Raw genomic sequence first — 26,763 nt, 5'->3', positions numbered from 1 at the left:
GTGACAGCTAGTCTTCCTTTGAAAACTCACAAATACTTCAACACTTAAAATTGCACTGCTGAACAGCACAGGGCAGCAAATTATACATCTGGTAGGAAAGGTTGCAGTATCACAAAACACCATCTCTATGTATATGTAGCCACTGATAGGGTACTGTGGATTTAACCAGGTGGAAACATTAAGAAGATAATTCTTAACAGCTCACTCTATGACTTCAATCAAACAGACAGGGCACCACAAATCATTTCATCTATATACTGCAGGGGACACTGGGAGATGAAGTTCAGAGCTTTAGGTTGTGGATTATGAACAGTATGCTCTGGACTTTGTGTCATATCAATCTCCCTGCAGAGCATTTTGTGACAGTTTGCCCAGTGCTCAAAGGGATTTTTTTCCACTTCTGTTCCTCATTTTTTAGCAGAGTCCCTTTTTTCCAACAGGGAGTCAATCAACACAGCATTCAGGGTGTAGAACAGCAGGCCTCTGGTGAGCTGCCTATCTCAGCAATGAATCATAAGAAGCTGTACTAGATCAGCACATGAAGCAGACGATCCAAGGAGAGCAAGTGGACGATGACGCAAGGTCACATTTGAGGATATTGTACGTCAACAGAGGAGACATTATGTAATCATTCTCAATTTATGGCTATACTAGATTACGAAGCAGAAGGTCAAGTCTGAGTAACTGATTGATATACAATTTCCTCTCACCCTTATAAAGACATTTGCCGCGACAGCCCCCGTTACCTGTCGCCCTAGGTGTAATGGCATCACGGAGATGGATGGCATTGCGCCTGGCAACATCCTCATTGTTGCTTTGGAAATTACACTGTCACTTTACCCAGCGATCCAACAATTTAATGAAATGGAGCAGCCGGCCCGTGGCTCTTTCACGCCCGAGAGCTCAACGCGACCTCTGACCTCGTCACTAAGAGGATTGCATCTTGCGCAAACGGTGTGATGGTCAGGTGTACAGTGGGCACCAGCCCCGGTAATATATCTGAAGGGCACTCGGGCTCCTCAGCGGATCATCGGGAAGTGTCAGCGGGGGTCAAGAGCGGAGTGATCCGTGTGATGGTAACCACTTGAAGATGCTCAGTGGAGCCGTGGCGATCTGAGCCCAATAAATCCATACGCTCAGGCTTCTCCTGTTTCTGCTCTAGCCTGGGCGTCTGGCAACAGCTCTGCTCTAGCAGCGGCTTTGTGAGCCAATCATAATTGAGGGCAAATTAGCATAATATTGTCCTGCCTTGTCAGCTCATTTCCAGACTCACCAGCCACAGCCAATTTGCAATCATGTCTGAGGCAAGAATTTGCATTTATCAGCAAACAATAACCGTTGTGAAGTGTAAACTGGGGTGGGTGGCCAGAATGTAAACTGGGGTGGGTGGCCAGAACATAAAGTGACCTAACTGTGAATACCCCCCCCCCACACACACACACACTTTTAATATCAGGTTACCCATTTATCCACATTTATACATTTCTTGGACATTTAAATGTGCAGTGATGGTCTTTCTGCCTGGGGCACTGTTTAGGTTGCAGAATAAGAATGCCCAGGCATAAAACATGTCACCCATCCTTGAAAGTATGCCTACAAGATATTTAAACCAGGATTACATGAGTTCATCTACACTAAACACACAAACACTGTACTAAACAGTAAGCGTTCTTTCTCTTTAAGATCGGAACACCTGGCCAGCAAGTAAATAATGGTTATACACAACATGCCCCGAAGCAAGGTGGTCTTTAGGAAGGATACAACCTTCTCTCTGCCCACCTGTGTCAAAGTGTGACTCAGCACAGTCAAAAGACAAAACATGCCTGTAGGCTTCGGCCAAACATTAGTCATCGAGCTGAGCCGGCAGTCAAAGAGTCTCTCTCTTTCTCTCTCTCTCTCTCTGTCTCTGTCTCTCATGAAATGGGAACCACTGAGGCAGCGCAGTGATAACATTTTGCACAAAGCACTTAGCGCCTCTGGCCTATCTATCCCTCTACACAGGTTTCAAGACAGATATAGCACAGGTAGGTGGGGGGTCGAGGGGCTACGAGGGACAGCCGCCAGGCGATGACAGGGAGCGCCACCGGGGGCAACGCACCCATTTCACCTCCTCTCCATTCACCGATTACCTCTGAACACCCCGCCCCCTCCCACCCTGGATGAACTCACTGATGACGTCAGGGACCAGCACAGGTGCGACCGGTATATTTTTTGTGGCGGCACAGACATCACCTCAATTGATAAAACCAGTCAAAATGCATTTGTTATATTACATTTGTAGAATTGCATTGTCCCAAAGCACTGTGCTTTGACAATAAAACAGTAACCCAGTTGGGGAAAAAGGGAAAATGATTCCCAGGTAATCCAGAGACACTCTGAGAGAACAGACACATGTGGAAAACAGGGTCGTAAATATAATAAAATGATTAATTGATTTAAATATCTGTGGTTCAGGAGCTGAACAAGATGGTGGTACTGTGTACAGTTGTATGACTGATGGGCTAATGCTTCCTATGTGATATGCCTGACCATCAAGGGTAAGTACCTGCCATTGTAAATACTGTAATACTTGAATGCTCTGATATATGTCAACCACCATTTTATAAAAAGCATCCAAGGAAAACCGTCAAATGGTTCATAATTCTTACATAAGAATTTTCAAGCTCCTCTTTGTTTCGTGCTCTCATAAACATCTTGTTCATTTAATGGCCTCTCATGGCTTTGTTATGGCTCTCCAGTGTAGCTCTTCTTCATAAAAAAGCAGAAATGAGCTCATTCCTCGCTGGTGCACTTGTTAAGTGGGCTGCTTCTCAATTGCCTGCAAGAGAATCTACATCGTTTCATATGGCACCGGCTCTCTGATTGGACCATGCAGGCTGCCTAATTGCAACAGACAAGAGCTTTGCGACTTCCTGTTCTTTGTCTTCCGTGAGAGTGCTATCCCTGGGCAGACAGCTCCCTTATGCTTTTTCGCTGTTCCACAGGGACCAACACATTGGAAGCAATTACACACCTCCTGCAGGATTTATGCTTCTGAATTTAAGAGATTTTCTCATGTCGAAAAGATAGTCCCACAGTGCTGTGGACGCACTCGGGACTGCATTTAATCTGACTGGTATCACCAGTGTTAAGATTTTCCTTTTCTTAAAAAAAGCTACTATGTTAAGCTACTATGTTAGTTCAGCGGTCATGGAAAATATTTTTTACATGAAAGTGAATGACAGCGCTCCTCACATTATTTGCTGAAGTCTATTCCTCAAAGCTAAGGATTACGCAGACTGCAGTTAGGTGGAATCAGCACCTTGAAATATTAAACAAATTGTGGTAACAACAGGATGAAAAAAGGGGTCTACAGTTCAATCAGGCACTCATTAACTCCCCACAACATCTGCCGAGAGGACTGAGTGCCCATCATGTTGTCATAAATCAAACAACGATGTGACCTTTTTATTAGTCTACATTGAATGAGAAGAAGGAATTATGGTGCTTTCCTTTTGCTCCATTTCTTTCTCCTTTTGAGAGCAGCAATGTATCCATTAACTTCAGAGTGCATCGGTTTGGGCAGTAGTGCACATTGTCTAAAAAAGGGATAAGTAGATGCTAACTCATTGTAGCAATAGACTTTTCCTGAGGTAAATTTACTTTCTACCTGTTTACCTGCTGGATCCTGGAGTGACCTCAGAGAGGTGCTACATTATGACATAAATAAGGTATAAATAAAACACACCAAGGACACTGACCATTATAAAACTCATTGTCAGTTGTGTTTTGTGAATCATTCGAAGGTAGCAACTGCATATGAAGGCAACATCAAATGATGTGTGAGGACACACCCTCAAGCTCAAAGTGAGTCACAAAGCGTAATTATCTAGGGACAAATTACACACTTAGACTCGGTGACTGCCCTTGTGTGATGTAGTCACCAATTGCGACGCTCGGCGGTTTGTGAAAAACACACCAAAATAGACCTGGAAGTTTTGAACCTGTCTCTTTTCTATACTCTGGTCCACTCTCTGCTCCTTTAAGATTCTGATGTATTCCGGTCTTTTTCCAGCCAGTGAATGCAAGTGATGAGAAAACATCTCTGCCACTCAAAGATATTAAAATCAAACCAATTTTTGAGAGAGGAAGAAAGGACCCCAGTGAGTGCTTCTGAGGCTTACCAAACAAAAGCCTCTAAAATTCTAAAGAAGAATAATAAAGCTGTTTGGCAGGGCTCACATCACCGAGCTGCTCATTTCCTGGCTTTAGAAACCACTAATAACATCTGGTCCATTTTGTACTCTATCCTGCAAATTTAGCCAAAATCAAATCCTCTGCTGCCACAAAAAAAGTCTTTAGGTATCCATTCTTCCTAATAGGTATATATTCATAACAATATTCATGCTGATATAGAAATGCATACTGTTTGGAGTTGGGTTAAGTCCAAATGGGAGAACTTTGTTACTGCCGGTGAGTTTCGGGGAATTAAAATTATGTTTGGCCTGAACGTGAGCTGGATGTGGCCGGCCATTGTGAATTGAAGTGTTTTGAGATTAGTATTTATTGAGAAGTAATAAAAATGAAATTGACCCCCTGAGCACCATTTTCCAGGTCTGACACCTTTGGAAATGAATGTATACTGTATGTACAAAGCAAGTATGACTGAAGTGGGTGGGTTTTATTTTCATCCGTATTCCCTCATTGAATGCAATTTTATGTACAATCTCCTCCAAACCACTCCCCCTAGACTACTGTGCAAGTCTGCCTCCAACCATGTATTTTCTGTGCTCAGCACCTAACTAAGAGGGATGTTCCTTGTTCTATTCAAAATGGACACACATAGACACACACAAACACACACACACACACACACACACACACACACACACACAAACTCACAATGACACACACAAACACATTTCCTATTCCCTCCATAGATTGGCCCTCAGCTCCTCAGCGTCCAGCTCATGTTACATCCTCCTAATCAATACCCCACTTCTCAACATCGTAAATCACCACTGGCACTCGCACTGATGCTGTTCCGATATACGTTGGGGAAAGCTACCTTCTTATTATCCCCCCAGGTCACTCCCGCTCCTCTATTAAAAAAGGCCTGCCTGCTCATTAAGTCAATTTCCTCAGCCTCCACCCCGGTTTCCTGTAAATCCTCATTCTGAAAAGCACTACAAAGAAAAACCCCAGCGCTCTGCTCACAGAAGCGAGATGCCATGTGATTCTGTTGACAAGCGACCCACACAGTCAAAGACATCTATGACCCCGCTTTTGCGCTCTTTTGTTTGTCTGAGGCTTGCCCGTGTCACAGTTTGCGGCGGCAGCTGATCCAACCTCATCAATCTACTTTCTGGTCCTGTGTGACTTATTTTTTTGGCAACAGAAACAAAGCAGAAAGTTACTTGCGGTGGCCCGTACGCAGCCTCTTAAGGGAGTGCGTGCTCCTGTCTTCGATTGGGCACCAGTGGGGAGCCGGCCTGCGACAGGATGCTGACTGAGGAGTTACACGGTGCGCTCTCTCTCATTTTCCTGGCTCATTTTTTCCCCCGGCGAGCACCGGCGCTCGGCGTGAGACCATAAATCAACTGTCTATTAGACGAAGCCTTTTCTTCCTGGCCCCTCTCGTTGATTACGGTGCATCGGATAAGCGGAACGTGATGAAGAGGGGTCCAGATTCTATTAGCCTGCCCAAGCGGAGGGAAATATGTGGCGAGAGGTGCACTGGTGTAGGGGAGCGTTTCCGAGCGCAAAATGAAGTGAGGAAATAATAAAGACGAATGTATCCACTTTTTGGGTTTAGATAACGGTAATTGTATTGATTCAGTAGCGTTCTGCACCCTGGGCCACACATATGCGAACGGAGGCGGGGTACTGAATGGGTTTTGGCAGAGGTGCCCAACAAGCTGGTCTGTTTGCTCTGGCGAAACTTCCAGCTAAACATGACAAATAAAAAAAAAAAAACAAAATGCATCCTCGAGATGTATCGTGCAGGCCTCCCTTCCAGATTGCCTTGTAAAACAGTGACATGGTATGTGCCATTTGCCAGTGCCCTTCAGTGTCATTTGACCAACAGACAGTGAGACCTTTTTTGCTCATTAGATAAGGGTTTCCTCCTCTCCTGGCAGCACCATTAATTAGCACAATTTGGATGCTGCCCTTAAACTCTCAGAAGAGGTTTGTTAAACACACTGAACAGTTGAAGATATTTTTCACAAATACAATGAAAAAATGCACAACATGAACTTTCTGAGAAGTAAGTATGAATGTAAGTATGAAACAACAAGTGCTATTCATATTCTTTTACTGAATATTCCTTGACAGATTCAACTCAGTCACTTGATTCAGTCTGTCCATGGCGCTTGAGGTCTGTCAACCACTAAATGCCCTCTGTCTACTTTTTAGAGTTGCCTATTTCCTCCATTGTCTTAATAATAGTAAACTTCAAAAGTATGACATAAGCATAGGTGATTTTGGTGTCCTACAAAAGGACCCCCCATGGGAAGAAAGAGGCATAATCAATCAATATTTGACATACCCTAAGATATGGGAGATACTGTCAAAGACAAATGAACTGTTTTAAAAATGTTGTCAAAGTACTGTAATTTAAAATGCATATCTCTGTTTTTTTCCTGTCTGTGATTTATTAGGCTTGCAAGTGAACAGGATAAAAACTGGGGCTGATTGAACAAGTACTCATTGGTGGCATGAGTTTCTATATTACAGGGCACAAACCTCTAAAAACCTTTCCAGATTTCTCAGAAGTATCATATTCGTCTCAGTGCCTCTTAATAATGGCAATTGATCCATTATATGCAGCCAGAAGATGTTAGGGTTTGTCTTCAGTGGCAGACAGCTTGTCACTATGGAAACAAACTGACCGTCAAAGCTCACGTAGGGAGAGGAAAGGAAAGGTCAGGATATGTATGACATCCAAATCTCATGGTTGTATCAGATAGGAAACCAGAGTCTTCTTCCAAGAACGGTTTTGTCCCAGTATACATCGCAAACTTCAAAAGGAAGTTAAGGGATTAAGACAACTTGTTGTTCACTTTAAGATATGTGACTTCATTATGCAACTAACTTGTCTCAATCTAAGAAGCCATCATTAGGCATATTGGATATGGTAGTATGCTTTTAGCTGAAGAGCCACAGTATGATTAGATTACATCTGTTGCAGGGGTGGGCACAGGCATTTGAAATGGAAAAAGGAGGGGGGAATTATGGGTGATGTCATTTTTTGGCATTAGTTTGACAGAATTCCTATAAGTTCCCCCCGGAGAGGGCTGTGTGCATAGCAAATACTTTCACAGTGGAATGAGTACGCTGTGAAAGCCCTTGTGCTCTCCTCCTCTCCCGCTGTATGGGTAAGTGTACAGATCGCTGAAGGAGCCTTCAGCCACACCATCACCTGCATTTGGAACCGAGAAGCCTGCTACAACACATCTCACTCCACACAATCCAGTGTAATACAACCTTCAGAGTGCAAGTGAAAGATTCACTCCCTAAGATGACACCACTAGCAGCATGCGAAACAGAGACCTGCTCGGGCAGCGGAGAAACACAACATTGCTGGGAATAAATCCAGCCTCCGCTGACATTTACTAATTTTACTCACAGTTACAGCCATAACCTCACGGGCAGATAAGTCAATATAAGATGCTGCCATCAATCTCTGTAAAGGCCAGCCAGCAGCGGATGACTTCAATGCGCAAACGCCTAGGTTTAATCACCTAAACAGGAAGACGGACACTTCAAATTAAAACGGTAATTTATTAAACCTTTGCTATGAAAAACAGCTGGATAGTAGGCCTGTACAGACCCCCTCTAACTGTCTTTTATTTATCTTCCTCTATCTCCCTTTCCCCTCTCTCTCATGTCCCTGTAGAGTCTGACAAAGAAGTGCTCCTTCTTACCTCAGTTCTCAGACATGTTTCATACAGAAAAAGGTTCTATAACCACAGGTCCAAAGAAATAATTACATAAGAGAAGGTCACACATAACAGCTAAACAATGCTGAACTCTGAAAGGAAAGTTTTTTTTCTGAATTTTGTAAATTTGACCCCTGACCACTGTAGATAGGACATGTGGAAGCTTAGAGCTTGTGACTTAAGTTGGTTATTGAACTGTGATAGTGCTGCTGAACGTGGATTCAATTTGCATTTTTCCATCCAATCCCCCGGTATGAATCTCATTGCAGGAATAAAAGGCAATTGAATTCAGGGTTAAGGACACAGGCATTTGTATGCAGATGTGCGTAAGGGACACCTTGAAAAACACACTGTCGTTTGATCAATTCTTATCAACTTTATATATACAGTATATAAATATATACATATATTTATATAGTTCTTAAGAATATTTTAGAGGATATATTCAAGAATATTTTAGAGGATATATTTTTTAGCTCAAAAAATGTATTTAAAATATGCAAATCCTTTCCATTTTGTTATGTTGCAATACATTTCTGCCTTGAATTAATGTATTTAAATGCATTTGCAATATATTCTTGTGTTCAACAACATATTATTTTATTACAATATATTTCATTTCTGTACGGATCTCTCGTTGCCATAAGAGCTTATGTGCAAAGGCCTCAGAAAAGTGTGGCAATTTGTAATGAACCTTCACACAGTATTATGGTTCCTTGTAAAATATTTAGAATTCAAGTAGTGTTCAACTTGATAAGGGTGTCGGCAAAGCAGATACATACATAATGCAATGTACTCACAAATGACAGTGATTCTTCGTAAATTGAAATTGCTTCAGCATTTGTGATGCTCACACAGTGTTATTTTAGTGTCTAATAGAGGATCTATAGCTGATAAGTTTGTGACAAATGAACAAGACCACGGTATGAAGATACATGTCTAGTGTTTCTATCCTATCTCAACACTCAGCATTCCATGTCTGCATTCCAGCATCTCATGCTCACTTTCACAGCCCCAATCTTCTGCACATCCCCACTGCCTCCTACATCCCCTTAACACCCCCAACTTCCCATAACCCTCTGTTCTTCCAACTTCCTATGACCCTCTGTTCTGCTTACCACATTTTCTCACATTTTCTTTGAAAAAACAAGAATGGAGATGCCCACAAATGCATATTTTTATAAATAAATACAATAGGCATATGTAAAAGGGATAAAATGTGTAAGACAAGGACAAAATAAATTAAACAAGGGAGCCCTTTTCTCTAATCTTACAAGCCACAACTCATTTATATCACTTGATGGGCGTGGCCAGTCAATAATACAATTAACTCACTATCCAATACCTGCAACAGCCACTCACACACATTCAAGTGCATCTGAATCAACAAAGTCAAAACCAACAACAAAGCCTTTTGAAAGACAGCACCTTCAACACACACACACACACACACACAAATGCACCTTCATACATTAAAACAGGAAGGCAAATACATCTCAATATCTGTGAATACTACCCTGTCTTCACACTCCAACTTCCCAAATTCCCCCTTAATCATCAATGTCCTATACCTTCCCTATCTCCCACCTCTCTACCAACCACATACCGTTCCCCCAACTACTGCAATGTCCTACACACTCTCATGATGGCTAAAATTCTCAGTCCCCTTTCCGCCTTCAACATCCTAATGCCCCTGTTCACCTCACATTACATCATTTGCTAGCTTAAAAGATGCCCTGATATTCTTTGTTTTCAGTGATTGTACAGTGAATTGCAACATTCAATGTTATTACTAGATAGATGTATTGTAGAATTAATTAAGATCAGTGCAATTTGTTAGTGAATTTGATCTCATCAGGACATATTTGACAGACAGTTGGAAAGGTAATAATAAGCAAGCGTTGATAAAAGTATTTATTTAATGCAAAAACTAGTGGGGGTGACAAGGTTTTTTTTTTAAGAATATACATAAAACATGGCTTTGGAAATTGGGGTTATTTATATGAGCTTATTGCTCTCTCACTCTACACTGTGACCTAGAATGAAGAAATGACCAGTGCATTTCTCCGGGCAAGATTTTTTCCTTTTCAGTCCATCTCTCTCATGAAAAGATTTCATCGTCTGTACCTGTCAAAATGCAATCCCATTTGCTCTCCCGGCTCACCCCACCCAGTAGGTAGAAATGACCCACGAAATGAATCATCTCAGCTGATTGGCCTACTGGGGCAGCACCCCTCTGACTGCATCCTCTGAATAAGCGTATCTCCCTTTTACTGCCGAAAGAAGAAAAAAAATGACAGAGAGGACGACAAAACAGTGAAAAAGACAAAGGAAAATAGCAAAAGACAAATGAGTGTACACTTTATGATAGAAGAATGCTCACAGCAATGACAATAGAACAGGCGGCTGGTCTGATTGATGTCTGGATGTAAAAATGTAGAGTACGCCCTGGTTATAAAGGAAGATGAGCACACAACCTTCTCTGCAGCACTGCTTTGGGATTTTTTTAACTACCACAGAAAAAAAGCATTGCTTTTGAATTGTTGTCATTGACAGAGGGGTGCAGTCTAACGATGATTCATAAGTGCATTATGAGGGAGAGGAAGAGCCTTTTTTTGGTATGAATTCCCCTGTGATGGAAAGCCAAAGGCCAGGATGTATCATTATACAGTAGTAGCACTCATGAAATGCTAAAATAATAAATGTATATTTGGACAACAGTTTTATTGTGTATTAAAGGCAAACTTAAAAATACATGTTTGTTTTGTGGAAATGTAGGTCCAGCTACATCCAATGTACCTCACATTATGATGCATAAAATTGGCACATATTTGCACAAAATTCTCAATCAACACAGTGAGGTTTTGGTTGTTTTTCTGCGTGCCGAAGTTCCCTGTTTTCATGCTTTCATGGGATTAGGCATGCCTTATGTGAAAAGAACCAGGAGGGAGTGCGGGGGCTTCCGGAACTCTTAGCGATACAGAGTTCTCCGGTAGCCATGGTGACGTTTCATTTCATAAAGCCTGCGTTAGTGTGTTTTCTTTTTTTCTCCCAAATAAAAAAAAAAAAAACAATTAGAAAAGGTGTCACCCCCTGACCTCTCTGACGCCTCGATCGATAACACAAATCAGTCCCTGGAGGCATGCCGATCTCTCCTCCCTGCCTGAGCGTGTGAAGCGGTGCCGACTGGTTCTTAAAAAGCGAGAAACAAACAGAGGTCCGGATGGGTGCGATGTGTCCGCAAGAAGGTGAGCAGGCCAAAATGCGCAGGGCTGAAGGAGTTAAGGGGAACGTGGTGGAGAGGGTTCTCAGCGCTGCTCGGAGCTGTGTGATGTAGGCAGGAGAGCAGGAGGAGGAGGAGGAGGAGGAGCAAATAAGGGAACGGACTGGCTGGTGCTTGCTGCTCTCACTCTCGCTCTCCCCTCCGAACGCAGCAGAGCTGTTTCTCAATCTCTTTCTCTCCCTCTCTCTCTCTCCCTCTCCCTCTCCCTCTCTGTCTCTCTCACTCTTTCTCTCAGTAGAACTCAGATCCTGAGCCAGCAGAGGGACTGCCCTCCCTCCAGCCTGTCCCAGCCATGCTGCCCTGGCGGAGGAGCAAGTTTGTGCTCGTGGAGGAGGAGGCGAAGGGGAAGCCCAAGAGCCTCAGCGCGGGCCTCACCTACCACTCCATCCTGTCCTCGCTGGTGCGCTCCTGCCCGGATCTGCTGCCCGACTACCCCTTCGAGAGGCTGGGGAGTGTCTTCCGCACCAAGCGGCAGAAGGTGGAGCTCAACAAGGAGGAGCCCACCTACACCGTGCGCTACCTGGGAAACGCCGTCACCCTGACCGCCAAGGGCGAGGGCTGCACCGAGGAGGCCGTCGCCAAGATCTGGAGCCGGAGCGACTACGGCGGCCAGAGCACCAAGATGAAGCTGACCGTGGGGCCTCAGGGCATCCGGATGAGCCACGACAAGGGTTCCAAGAAGCCCGGCCACCTCTACGTGCTCCACCGCATCACCTACTGCGCCGCCGACCCGCGCCGGCCCAAGATCTTCGCCTGGGTCTACCGGCACCAGATTAAGAACAAGGCGGTGGTGCTGCGCTGCCACGCCGTGCTGGTCACCAAGGCGGAGAAGGCCCGCGCGCTGGCCCGCAGCCTCTACCAGACCTCCACTTCCGCCTTCAATGAGTTCAAGCGCCTCAAGAGGCAGAACGACTTCCGCCACTGCCAGCAGCAGCTGCTCGGGGGCGACATGGTCCCCCTCATGCCCCTGCGGAAGCTGCTCAACGGGCAGTGCCACTACCGGCCGCCCACGGACAAGCCGCGCAGCGCCTCCCGGCTCTGCTCCATCGAGGAGGAGGACGAGGAGGAGGAGGAGGAGGAAGGGGAGAACCGTGCCGGGGCCCGGCCTGACAGCCGCCGCACTCAGCTGCCCCCCGAGAAGGACATGGGGAAGATAGTTAATGGACTGGGCGCCTGCAGCATCAGCAGTGGTGGCAGGTGCTCGGACAGACGCCTCACCGTCAGCAGACTCTTGTGAGGGGCACATGGACGTCCTTCTGAGCCTGTAAACTGCCCCCCACCTCCACCCCCCACCCCCTAGCACAGCGACCTATTCCAGGATCTGTCCCTTTTTTTAAATCAAGGACCCCGCAGTCTCTCCAAGGAACTGCCTATCCACTTCTCTGGCACTTTCCCCACAAAGCGAAAACAAAGGAGACCCAGAAACAACTTTTCCCTTTTTTTTGTCCCTCTCAGCTCCAATCTCTGCTGCACTGCCAGCACCAGTGTGTCCCGTCGAGCTGTTTCTAGAAGGGCTGGAATGTTTGGACTGACAATAGCACAACGTGGTGAGGGGGAGACGGTCACGGAAATAAGCGGACTGTGGAGAGGAAAACAATCTACTGACTCGATGCACATCCGTCCCCCCGTGCAAGAAGTACACATTTCACACCGAACCAGAATGTGAGACGTGCATTTCACTTTCTTTCCTCGATGTTATTTGTATCTTTTCAACACTGTGCTTGTTATTTATTGGCTGTCAGGAGTTTTTGACGGACTTGTAATTCATTTGTGAGTACGTTAATTTGTGCAGAAGGCGCATTTTTGCAAATCAACTCATCCTGTTCTTTTCCGCGTCTGATTTAATCTCTCTAAGTGGGCAAACGCTAACTGCGTGTACTCAGTTCTGATGGGAACAAACAATCTAATACATTTTTTTTTTCTGTAACCAGGGAACTGTTTCCACTAATGAATTAAGCCATAATTCAAGTATCGAACGGTGGAGCTGACATGTTTATAGCAGCTATTTGTTAGAGCCCTGCTTCTCTTATGTGCATGACAACTAGAGATGCGAGTCCCATTTCAATGTCAGCTTTCCTTTTGTTTTAATTTTTTTTAAATGTACAACTATTAATATCGGGAGTGTTTTAGCTCTACACTGTGACACCAGTGCACTTGCGGTGAAAATATTGAGACTGGTGATTGGTTTGTGTTACATCTTTACAGTGCCATGCAATAAAGTGAGATGAATTAAAGAATCAAAGACTTCTTATCTATTCTGTTGAAACGGTGGACACATCACATGCTGGGCTTTAAGAAGGGTTTTTTTTTTAATGATGTTAGGTGGGTAGCAGCTGTGACAGAAGTGTCTACGGCTCTGTGGCAGGGATCTTTTTGTTCCCCTCCGAAGGAAAATGCAATTTTAGTAGCTTGTATTGATTGCTTGATTGCATTACTGCCAGATCGCCGTTTCTGTGAGTTAATTGCTAAGGTGTGCACATGCCTTGATGCGAAGGGGGTCAGATTATCAGGAATTCTTTCATCTAATGCCCAGGTGTATTGGACTGGATGTTTTTTTTTTTTTTGCTTTGGTGGCATCAGGTCTTTGTGAATGAGGGGGTTTGATGGAAATGCCACATTTGTTGAGAATTTCTGATGCAATCTGGCTGAAACACTGTAATTACGTATGCATTTATTTACTGAAGTGTAAATTTAAGAACTGTATACTTGGAAAGAGATTTTTTCCCCATCAAAGGAAAACACCACTTGTGTGAGAAAACCAATATTCCCCAGGCTGCTGTTTGAATTTATTTAATCATGCTAATATGAAGGATTACATGATTATATGAGCTAATATGAGAGATTGGTCTCTGAGGTCACAGCAGATGAGCACCTCATCACTGGCCCGCCGTAAAAGGCAGGGGGTCGTGTCACAGTAATGGGAAGTCGAATCGTTACTCGCCATTTGTCCAGGGTGGACCGCGGGGCTGTTGGAGCTGGCTGCTCAGCACAGGCACTCTGACTGGAACAATTAATCAGCTGATTGGATTGCTCAGAGAACCGCGAGGAGAGCAAACACCGGGATTCAATAGGGTCTCAGACAGACGCAACACCATCAAGACATGAGTACCTACAAGGACAGTGTCCACAAACTGCACCGTTACTGTAACAGGATTACAGGATTATGGTTGCAGAAGTCACAAACAAAAAAATGATGGACTAAAGAATTAAGGGATTATTTCAGTGATGTTCCCACAAGAGCTACAGTAACAGATAATGGGTTTTGGGCAGAAGCATTTCAGTTGTATAGAATAACTGACCAAACACCGCTTGAGTTGGCCATCTTGATTTTATGTTGTTGCTGTTGTAGGTGTCTGAAAAGAGTTTTTGTACTGTGATTTTATTTTTTCAAAAATTTCAAGTTCTTAACTCTGACTCATAACTGAATACAAGTGGTTCTTTGTTCACTGATCAAATTCACCAAAAATGAATGAGAGAAAAAAGAAAAAAGATAGACTTGCATTTATTTTTAAATTGAATTTAAGGAAGAAGGTTAATAAAAGTTACTGCATTTTATACTTTCGTTCTGAATGTACTCGTGCATCAGCATTTAATAAAGATAAAGGGGGTATGTCAGCCCATTCATTAATCAGAGAGGAGATCCTTTGCAGTATTAGGTCTGGGCTCATTTTGCAGATCTTTGAGAACACACAGTCCGTTAAATTCACTGAGCTTTAAACTGCTTAGACAGATTTGTCTTTGGGGACTGCTTCCAGATCTTTTATATTCAGTATATTCCCAAATTAAGTTTCCTGGACTGTACTGCATATGACAGGAGCAAGAAAAAAGGGCTATCAGAGTCCAGTGAGTCCAAAAGAGAAGATAAAACTTTTAATCAGTGGAAAACAAAAAAATCGTATTGTTATTGCGTGCATAATGTGTGCATATTTATTTCAAAGCAATCGGGTTCCCGTCAATCAAAAACACCTAAGCAGTGTGCATTTTCAGAGTCAGAAGGATATTTTTAAAAAAATAAGATGCCCCCCCTGGCACTCGGCTGTGTAGTGTAGGTTGTGTAACTGAACATATGCAGCTACTGCGGGAGCCGTCCCGTGTTTGGCAAGCGCGCCTTTCACAGAGACAAACAAGCGCACGCACAGATGGTGCGATCTCCACACATCCTTCATCACGGGCGTCTCCTGCCACACCGCCGCATGCTCACACCGGCGGTTTTAACCCGGCTCCGCCTGGCACCGCCACCTGGAATGCTGTACCACGTCTGAATCAGACCTGCATCATGTACAATGCCGCCAAGCTTTAGTCATTATATTATTTGCTTAGCAGACAGGCTTTTCCATACAGTAGAGTACATTTTACATGCTATTCATTTATGTTGCTAGATGTTCTATAAAGCGGTTTGGTTTAATGACTTGCTTAAGGGTACAACAGCACTGCCCCTTCCAGGAATTGAACCTGCAACCTAAGAGCTACAAGCCCTGGTCCTTGCCATACCACTACCGCGTAAACAGACGCCTCAAAAAAGCACAGAGAGCTCAACATCTGGCAGCCCCGTATGGGATAACGCTGGTGATCAAAGTGAACCCTTAAAAAGGGGTGGGCAGTAGTGCCTCCACGACCATCATTGAACTTCTCTCAGGGGTGGCTGGGGCTGTTTGACACCCCCCCAGAGCAGTCCGGTCCCCCCTTCTCACGACAGCAGCAATCCCGTGATTCTCTGGGAGGATTGTGTTAGTGGGCTCCTTGGGAGAGCAGGATCAGGGGACAGGGTGCTGTGGATGAATGCCCCATTGTTCCCGGACAGAGAGAGCAGGACAGTAATCAGCCTGTGGTCATCTGACACGGCGGCCACAGTGAGTCTGACATGGAGAGCAGTGAAAAAGAAAAAAAAGAGATAAAGCTCTATTCTACAGACAAGAGTTTCTTCACTGCTTTTTTCTCCAGACAATGCACACCTGATATATTACTTTAAGGCACGCCATGTTAAACCACCTGCATTTAATTTGAATTAAATTGTCTTTATGCAGTAAAATTGCCATCCACACCAGTTATCAAATATATTCATATTGTATATTAAAAAAAAAGAAAATGCAGAAGTGGTGGCAGTAATTACAGGCCATTATGACTAACATTTCTCTTTGCTTTAAATAGATGTGGAGGGAAATTTCCTCTTGTTTAGTCAATTTTTGCATGTTGATGTCATAGAACAATGAAAAAAAACAGGAGAAAATCAGATTTTCATAATCTAAAATGGACACTTGCAGAAAGATACCATTAGCATGCAACAGCAATTTCCAATTCTCTCCTTGTAGCTTTTGGGATTGTGGTATTAGACATGGGGTGGAGAGGGTGGCATTAGACACAGGGGGATCACTGAGCCCAGGGTGTTGCTGACAATATCTGAACAGTGGAAATGAATAAAATATATTAAATCTGAAGTAAGTATGGCTGAAATTAATGTTTTTCAATGTCGAGCTCTCAGTGTTCATAACACATCTGCTCATGTCAAGACCTGTTATGTAATGTGTCACCCATTTTGGCTTGTGTTCTTTTTTAGATGATTATGTACAGTACAACAAAATCAACTTAACTGAATTATGCTGTCTCACCATATGTTCAGGCTTTTAACCTTCCCTTTAGGAAATGTGACTGCTCTGCTTAGAGGATGCTTATAATCACTTGATCTCAAACCCATAGTGAATGTCAAAACACATTTCCTTGCATAAACTCACCCTGGTGAAATAAAAAAAGTGAACAATGTAAGTTTATTCATGAGCCACATTAAAGTGCAACTTCTTTCCAACTATTCAAAAATCAAAAACATTGCAGATGTGGCAGATCCACAGAATTACAAACTGAACAGTCAACTAAGCATTTAAAGTGATACAGAAACAAAGGCTATTGAGCAAAGGGGTATCCATTGGATGCATTTTTATTTGCATCTAAATGAAACCACATGCTTTTTTTCAACCAACAAAGGTCACTGAAGTTCACTGGTTTTTATATGTTCTTTAATTTACACCCCTGTACAAAGAAACAACTACCTGTCTAAAGTGGCTCATTAGAGGCCCTCTGTATTGCTGTTATGCAACACCGTCATAAATAAAGCAAAATAAGCCATCTCTTAAGAATCAGCAGAACACATGAAGGGGGTGCTATAAAGGCATTCGGATGATTAGCACTATAGAGCGATACTCTCAGGATACAATCTACCCAGGAGGCCTGAGCTCACTGACAAAACTGACAAAATAAAGCACTTTTCCTGTGTTGAATATTATACCACCCTTCAAAAAAATAAATAATGCACGAGAACTCATTGTACGAAGATTCCGAATGTTCCCTCGACCTCTGGGTTTTAGGTACTGCTAATTATGTGGTTACTGAAAGCATTCTGAATACCTCAAACGCCAGACGACCTGAATCTCCCCAGCTCACTTAATTTATGTGGTTCATGTTCATTTGAAACTTTGTTTGAATTTTTCACCAAATGTCTTTCCAACATATTCATCTGAAAGCACCAAGAACAAATGATACATCACCGTCTTTCTGATGTGAGAAATCTGTACTGTGCAGCAATCTGGAACAGTTTGGATTGCATATTCTCTCTCTCTCTCTCACACACACACACACGCACACACACACATTTTTTCTAGTCTTCTACTTTGTACAAAGATGTTATGTAATTATGACCTGGATTCAACTGCCTTCAACTTTGACTCACAATTACATGCAAGTGTTATGTTTTTCAACTCACAAAGACAGTGTGACAAGTTTAGGGATCTCTACAATTAACAAAATTAATTGTGCTTTAATTGAAAAGCGGTTCTGTTTGCATTTAATTGTGACCCAAAGTTAAGAGCAAAGGTAAGGGGCATATTTTACTGCTCAATGGTAGAATTAGATGATAGAGAACTAGGGTACTCAGCAGACCTGAGGGACATGCCCAAGCCAAGTTCCTTCAGCCTGTTAGAGTGTCATATTCCAGTAAATGTTTTAATAACTATGGGTGAGTTCACACATACCTTCAGAACACTTACTTCTTTTTCCTAATAGACACAGTTGATTTAACATTACCCATACATATGTAAAACACTGAAAGGCTCGGTACCACAGATTGCAGTCTTGATTTGTTTGCCAATTCTGCCTCACTCAATGGTAAGAAAAATTGCTAGGATGAAAATGGCTGCCATCGAATGCAGCCAGGTTTATTTAATGGTCTTTTCTACGACATGAATTCCGTTTCTCTGCAGATCCAATATTACTGTACAACCAATTGAATTGGTCACACCTCAACAAGCCCTTGCGAAGAAATAGGCCTCTAAAAAGCTTTCATGTGGGTGAAGAAGTTTGGCGCTCCTCAATCCTGCACACGGCATTAAATATCAATTATTCATGTATTCATTTTTATTTTACTTCTCCAGGACAGGACTCTAAACTTCTACTCCAAGCTTCTCTTATAAGACTTTCTCTGACAACACAGGACAAAGAAGGTGAGCTTTGTTTTCATCTTTTCCCCCCACTGGCATTCCATATTAGCTCCATAATTTGTTCCATTAGGAGAGCTAATTAAAAAAATCAATAATGTGAAAAGCTGATTACATTTTACATTTTGCCCTGAATCCCTGCTGTGAACGCAAAGCTGAGGGATATCTCTAGCACCTTGGAGAGGCGTCAGAAAGGATTACTGTGGAATTACGGACACATCCAACATCCTATCTATTTAAATATATGAACAAATAACTCCCACGACTTCCTTTTTCCAGGTTTGCTGCACCAAGAGGTGTCCCTCGTGTCTGTTTTTTAATAAGATATTGGCCTTAGAGGGAAAGTGAGTGCTTTTCTCAGAATTTCCCTTCCATAGGCTGCATCACAGTTCTAATAACCGATCTGCTGAAAGCCATGGTGTATATTTTATGGATTCATTTTCTGTTTCAGTAATCACTTTTGAAATTGGTCTTATAGAGACTTTTTTCAGTCATAATAAATTATGGTGGCCTACAGCAGTGTCATAGGAGGACAGACTCCAGTCCCTCCTTAAAACATTCCATCCTCCCCAGAAAATGCCAGACTATTCTGTGAGCACCCCTCCATCACCAAACAGGCAACACTTTCACCACTGCCACTCGTTCCCAGCGACTAACTTTCATCTGCCACTTTCCCTCTTTCCAAAAGTTCCCATAAATATTTATGATGCACTCCAACGAGCGATGTTAACGTCCACGCATTCTTCTGTGCTCTTTGATACGCCAGTCACATCACCACAGAATCCGCCTGCTGTCATCCACATTCCAAATTAAAAACATGGGGGGATGTACACACAGTTGACCAATCCCACCCCGCGGAGCATTGCCGCAATAAGGATAATGCACCCTTAAGAACAATCTTTTGTGATGTCACTGTTTTCACTGCTGCTGTCTGTGCATGGACCTTAGGGTGGCCCAGTAAAAGCTATCTTTTTTCCTCACAGAAGAACACAGCCTGTTCCTCCATGACCTCATTGTTACCCTGTACAGGAAATGTATGCCGGCCAGTTGCTGCTGTAGTTGTCACGGTGGAAGAGAGAATACAAATCAGATAATTTTTGGCTCATTCATAATTTCCAGCCTGTTTGTGGCACAGCCTCCTGTGATATGTCCATCCATCAGGACACCAAGGTCATCTCAGAAAGTTTGCTCACCCTAATATGAAATTATGAAAAAAGTTTGTCTGCAAGTCTGCATCTGTCCACTGGCATTGCTTGTCAGGTCATTCTGGGCTGCTGTTTGTTAAAGTATAACTTTGTGGGAAAAAAGTTTTGCATTTAAGTTTTCAAAACTCTAAATAAACCCGAATGGCAAAAGGGTTCTGAAAGGAAGGTGTACTGCTAAAAAAGTTTTTTTGACCTAATGAAAAAACCCCTTTATCCCAACGTGTCATTAATCTTGGCTGAAGTCTCTGGGGCTATGAGGAGGCAATCAGCCGAGCAACCTTTTATTCAGGGCTTTTAATTATCAGGAGAACACACACTAGGAACTGGGGAATGCTCACATACACACACACAAACACATGCACGCACACATGCATGCATGCACGCACACACATGCCTGCACAATCACACATACACACATGAATGCACTCACACACGTCATACACACAAGTGTGTGTACACATAGGCTCACCTGCACACTCCACACAGACACACACACACACATACACACACACTCCACACACACATAGACACACACACACACACACACACACACACACTCTACACACACCCATAGACACACACAGACACACACACACGCACGCACGCACACACACACACACACACACGTTCACTTAGCTGTCGACTATGACGACAGCTTGTCTCAAGGCAGCTGCACCCATCCCTCCCCCTTGAAGTGCGCCAGTCTGTGACAGGTGGACAAAGCCAGCTGAACCCGTGTGGCACGTGAGGCAGGGGGCACGTGCCGCGGAGCTGCATGGACTGTGTCCACCGCCTGTCCGCCAGTCGCAGCCCGTCACTCAGAGCAACCAGCCAGGATGGAGGTATTCAGATCAAAAACATCACTGCAAGCTTGAGTGCTGTCCATTCATTGTTTTTTTTTACTCTTTTTCTCTGTTTTTTTTTTTCTTTTTTCTACGGGCAGCAGACCTCATTCTGAGACAAAATGCTGGTTCACTTTCTAATGCCAAAGTCACAAACAAAGTACTTAACATGTGCATTACTTACAAAATCAATTTAAACTCTGATGAATCAGCTCATGAAGTGATACAGCTATATACAACTTACAGGACAACACACAAAATATATATGTATATACACATCTTATCCATTGTTTATGTGTGTCTTATACATTATACAGTACTTACATATTACAGCATTTATACATTATATATGTGCACACATTTTTATTAGGCACTTTTACTGTAAGTAGTTATATGAGTGTATCAGATAGGTTCATTGATACACAAGCTTTGACAGACCATCTTTTTTCCCTTTCTATAGGGAATACAAACATTAACTGTAAAAAAATAATTGTCAAAAGGGCCTGTTGGAACGTACGTTTTCAATCATCTAATTCCTATGTTGATTACCTGGCTCTGAGGACATTTTCACCAGTCGGGAAGGCTGCCTGACTTCTTGCGCTCTGCTTGGCTGGTTTTAAAGCCCAGAGGTTCACTGTAATTGACATGTGTGCTAAAATCCTTTCCGTTCCAGAGAGGGGCCACATTCATTTGGGATTATCAGAATCTATCATCACTGCCATCAATCAAAACTCATAATAAGCCTTTGTTTTTAATGCTTTTATAAGTATGATGCTTTTAAAAATGAATCAGCAGTGCTTCAACTGATTCTCATTTGATTCCTCTTTTAAGAACTTTTTAACCTTCCGTAAATTTCCTCTCTCTCTGTATATATCTGCATTTACGAAATTCTAGCATAACAGCATTTTCATGGAGTGTTTTTCACCATCTTCATACTGTATGTACAGTATCTGTGTAAAAGGCATTGTAATAAATGAATTACATTGCACAATAACACTGTGAAGCATGTGGTTACAGCACTGTCCAGTAGGATTGGGCAGGCTGCAGGGATGGAGCAGCGATGATGTGGAGACGCTTCAGGGTGAGCGACTACAGAGGCTGATTCCTCAGAGGAGCTGGTGAACTCGAACGGAAGGGCCGGCGCAGCCCTGCGCAATAAAGTGTCAGCCAAAGCCTCCCTGCTTTATGACGGACGAGCAGCCGCCAGCCCATATTGATCTCAGAACCTGATCCTGTGCAGGGCCAGATGTGAACGCCTCTTCCCCCTCCCCCGCCCGGAATGGGAGAGACCCCGCCCATTCATTCGCCACCTCACTTGTTTATTTCGCTCTTGTCACTCGAATTTACGGCCCTTGCGAACAGGGGGCCGTTCCCATTGGCTCTCCGGAGTATGTGTTCTGTCAGCTGTCTCCAGCTGGGTGACATGTCTAACCCGCAAACCAGGCAAGAGTATCGACTGGGCTGGAAGAAGCCTTTGACATAGATAAGCAGGAAAGGGACTGCAACAGCCTTAATGAAACCCTTCAGTTCCGTGCCTTATCGGTCACGGCACCAGTGGGAGAGGTGTATTTTTACACATATATTTTACAGCCATTTCTGCAAATGGGGAAGACTTACTACTTCTTCCACTCTGAGTGACCCCCAAAGTCTTAGAAGAGCAAGTATGATGAGAGAGCTGGCTTCATATTCAGTCCAATCGACTGGAGCTCGACGGCCCCCATCTGACTTCTAGCTGAGACCTGTGGGGTAGATTTATTGAGTCATGTGAAAAGGGCCGTGACTTCCTGATGTGACTGTCAATGGACAGGCTCTGGGGCTCTTTCATGCGTTTCCTGATCCACATTCCAAATAGAAACTTACGCCAGAAACTATCAAAACAGATATGCCACAGAGAAGCATTCTGGGAAAAACTAAACTCTTAAATGTATCCCTCTGAAAATCACATGTACTTACATCAGAAAAAGCCTAACATTAAAGTGATTATTGTAAATTCATACAATAAATGACTACAGAAAAGGGGCTCCAAATGGTTGCGTGTTGAATGTTAGGTTTGACGTTTCTATACTTTACATCAGTACACGCTAATAACACACCAGAATCAACAATTTTTCTTTTTACATTATTTATGCAGACTTTAAAAGGAATTAAATATATGTATGATGACATAAAAAGCTTTAGTAAAAGCCACTGGACCCTGTTGTTGCATAAATTTAAATACCAGCTTTTGAAAGAGATCATTTGCATCTGTTCCCTGATGGAAAATGCCACATGGAGGCAAATTGATCAAATGCCCACTTCCTATAGGGAGCTGGTGACACTCAGGATCACAGACTGCCAGCAAAAACTGTTCTCCTCTGTAGATGCTTGGCACAAAGGATCAGGCACTGAATAAATTTTGATACCATTTATTAACATCTGAGACAGAGATTATTCACAGACTAAAGATACGGTAAAAAAGAATGCACACATATTATCTAGGTATGTTTTACAATAAACAACATCTGCTACTTATTTTGGTTATTACATTCATAACTTTCTCAATCTAAATGAATCATTACATCTAACATCTGTGTTTAATGGTGTTTTTGCACCAGTGGTATATGTTATACATTTGAAAATTCAATCTCTCACATTCTGTTTGTTGCTAACCAACACTTACTCCACCTCCTAAAGTCAGACACATTGTTTTACCTCCTTTGTGTCAGCAGTTAAATATGTAACCCTTGGTTACCTATGGCTTTGATACTAACAGTGGTTCAGTGGTAAAGCAAAATGATTAGAACAATGCAATGTGTTTCAATCAACCATTTGTGAATCATTCTGGTCATATTCCTTGATTGTGACCAAATGCCAGTGTGGCAATATAAAAAAGTGATCCATGATTTAGCCAGCACTGAATAAAGATAATGGCCATTGAAATGAAAATGACTGATTCACATTGCTGTATCCTATAGTAACTTCCTATCTGAGTATGACCACTTGTGATGTTCACAGCACTCAGCGTTTGATTGGCCAGTGTTCAGCTGGGCTCAGAGAGTTCTACAGTTTCACTCCTGTCCCTAGCTACAGGATGTCAAAATGCATTACAAATGATAGCCTCCCCGCAAAAATCAACCTTTGTATTGTGTGTGTGTGTGTGTGTGTGTATGCGTGTGTTTGTTTATGTGTGGTGTCATTTCCCCGAAGCTTCCCTGTATTGATAGACCAGCACTTACTCAAAGCTTTTCTGTATTGATGGACGAAAAATTGGTGAACTTTTAAGCTAACAGCACTCAGTGAAGAACTTTAAGATCACTGAAGGTACGGTGAGTGAATTTATTCACAAGATCAAAATGAACAGTTGAAAGCACGAAGAGCTCCAAACTCTTTTATTTGTTTCTCAGTGGGAACTCTTGAGCTCACAAAAGCAAATGACCACTGTCTGAGAAAATGGGTCCAAACTGAAATGCATTTTGGATTCATATGGGTGTAGTTTAGACAGCTTTTTCCTGGTGCACGCAATGTGGAATAAAATCCAAATGTGTGCCTGCATCATATCCTGTATTTTTACTGAATATAGCATGTTATCTAAGCTTTAGTAAAGAATATCAAGATTGCAAATTTATTGTGAAGAAATGTTTGGGAGCTCTAAAACAGTAGCTCAGTGGTTATGGCATTCCCTTTAAGCGCATGCTGCATTCTACAGCCAGTGTTCAATCCCAGCCATGTCATCAGACAGGGCTTTGTTCTGCTGGGGATAGGGGTGTGTATGTTGGCAGGGGTTGGTTGTCTCGCTGCTCTCAGACACCCTGCACCTGCAAGTTGCCTGGATGATGTTAGAGAGGCTGTTCCCTTCCCCCAATTTGTGCTAAGCCACATTTGCTTAGTCACGGTTGGCTCCTCAGCATCCTTACATGAGTAAAGTGGCTATCACGGTGAGATGAGTATAACATGTCCAATTGGGAATTTTAAAAAAATGGGTCTACGTAAAGTAAAAAGGGCATAAAAAAGAAATGTTTCAGCTAAGCATACTGCTCATACCTCTGTGAAATGTAATGTATATTTAAAAACGAAGCAGACAGTGGGTGGGCATAGCTGATAAAATTCCTTTTCAAATACCATCACACAGTCAGTCATACCTGTGTGAGTAGGCCTATGGGTATAAACATTTCGATTATATATGCAAAAAAAAAAAACAACAAAAAAAAAAAACAAAAAACAGTGGCTGTGCTAAGGTACTTTGTTAAAAACTCTAACACGACAAAGCATATTTCTGCTGTCCAAGGCTACCTTACAACATCTCTTAATCACTGATCAGCTATCTGTACCCTGCAACAGAGCCAACCCATGAGAAAAAAAGAAAGATTGCAGAAGTTATCAGTCGCAAAATCGAGAAAAAATGTTGTGCTTGAAATTAACTGTGACCTTCCGACGATAGTGCGCGCGCTTTTGTTTTTGTTGTTTTTGTTTTCCTGGAGAGTCGCGCAAGCCCTATCTCTGTCTCATTGCTCTTCAATAAGGAGCGGCCGCTGAATGGAATTTCGGAAATGTAAGAGATCGATTTGCAGTTTGTGCTGTACTGCAGGGACACTCTGTACGGAACAGATAAAGCTGGAGCGTGTGCGATGTGCGCTTTACTTACTGTAAGCCAGGCTGTGCTGTGTCACAGCAGCACCCATGGGACCGGCACAGCTGCTTCTTTCCCGTCACGGCAAGCGGCACCGGAACCGCGGCTGTACACAATGGGAGCGAGAGCAGGAGTTGACAGATTTTCTTGTAAACAAACCGAGTTGCAACACTGCAGAATTATGCAAATTTTTGCATGCAGGAAAGCATGTAAAAAATGATCAGTCATGAAATGAAAGAGTTTGAAACAGCAGTGCCTTTAAAACCTGTGCTTTGCTTTTGAAGACAAATACCTCCTGTCAAAGCATTAGCCTACGTGCTGTCTTTATTGAAAGCGCAAACCCAAGGATTTGGTCAAGGACAGCTTGAATGTCATTTAATTGGACTCAAAATGTATGCGTACAAAGTAATTAGGATTAGAAAATTTTCTCTGCTGAGGTTGGGTTTAAGAATAAAAGGATTATTACTCTAACTCAAATTTTATCCTTAATACTCAGCGTAACTTCATCCTTGACCTAAATTCGATACTTGAAGCAAGAAAAGTCTGTACCAATGTGACTATTACTATTATATATATGAACCTTACTTGTGTGCTGCATACATAAAATGGACCAGGTTATTTAAACAATGTACTCCCATCTCCTGGTAATTGCTTTGTGTAATGATAACTAGAGCAGCAGTGTGATATTGTAGTAGGGAGCAGGGCGCAGAACCCAAAGGTTGCCAGTTCTGTTTTCAGGTGACCACTACTGTTGGAGCCCTAGTCAAGGTAGCCTGTTCTTAGGCAGTTCAGCTTTATAGGTATAAAGACCTTACCCCTGTAACCGAAGTATGGTATAATTTTACCTTCCATGTCTTGTCGTAAATTATACAAATCTCCCTTGTAATTATTGTAGTTTTACATGGTCTCTGTTATTGTCTTGCAGCTTTGCTCTACCAGTTTCATAAATTAAGACTTTAACCCATTTTTATGACCATACCAATGACAGGCAGGTGTGTTACATGCAATGTGTAAGAGGCTTTATTGAAGTAAAGGTGATTTTTCCCCCAAAAGAAACACATTATACATTCCATCATGCCATTTTTTGGTTATAGAACACCTTAATGATAAACAGTAGGCAGGATTTATGGGAAGTTAAGAGGGCTGGGAGACTGTGGCAGCCTCTCTATTTCCAAAATTACAGGTGTTTATTCCTGAGCTATTTTTTCTGGAGCAGTTGCATAATGTTGCAAATGATCCATGGAGGAACAGTTGCAGTGAATCACTTGGAGAGTGAGCACGGCAAGATGTGCCACTAACAAGACATTCAGCTAGATGAAAGAGCTACCCGGGCCTCAGAACGGAACCACACGTCTTCATTATGGACCTGCGCGCTTGATGGAAGAACTCAGATTTCAGTGAGCGGATTCTTTCTGCAAAACATA

General features: G+C 42.8%; 1 protein-coding gene across 1 annotated transcript; it reads left to right on the top strand.

Moving 5' to 3' along the window:
- Positions 1-11,375: 11,375 nt before the first annotated feature.
- On the top strand, positions 11,376-13,442 carry fam43b (family with sequence similarity 43 member B). Its single transcript, XM_036533635.1, has one exon. It carries the CDS (start codon positions 11,498-11,500, stop codon positions 12,440-12,442), a length of 945 nt encoding a protein of 314 aa, XP_036389528.1. The 5' UTR covers positions 11,376-11,497; the 3' UTR covers positions 12,443-13,442.
- Positions 13,443-26,763: the final 13,321 nt, after the last annotated feature.

The sequence above is a fragment of the Megalops cyprinoides genome, chromosome 7 (assembly GCF_013368585.1).
Source record: "Megalops cyprinoides isolate fMegCyp1 chromosome 7, fMegCyp1.pri, whole genome shotgun sequence".
Lineage (NCBI taxonomy): Eukaryota > Metazoa > Chordata > Actinopteri > Elopiformes > Megalopidae > Megalops > Megalops cyprinoides.
This window is presented reverse-complemented; position numbering and strand designations above follow the sequence as displayed.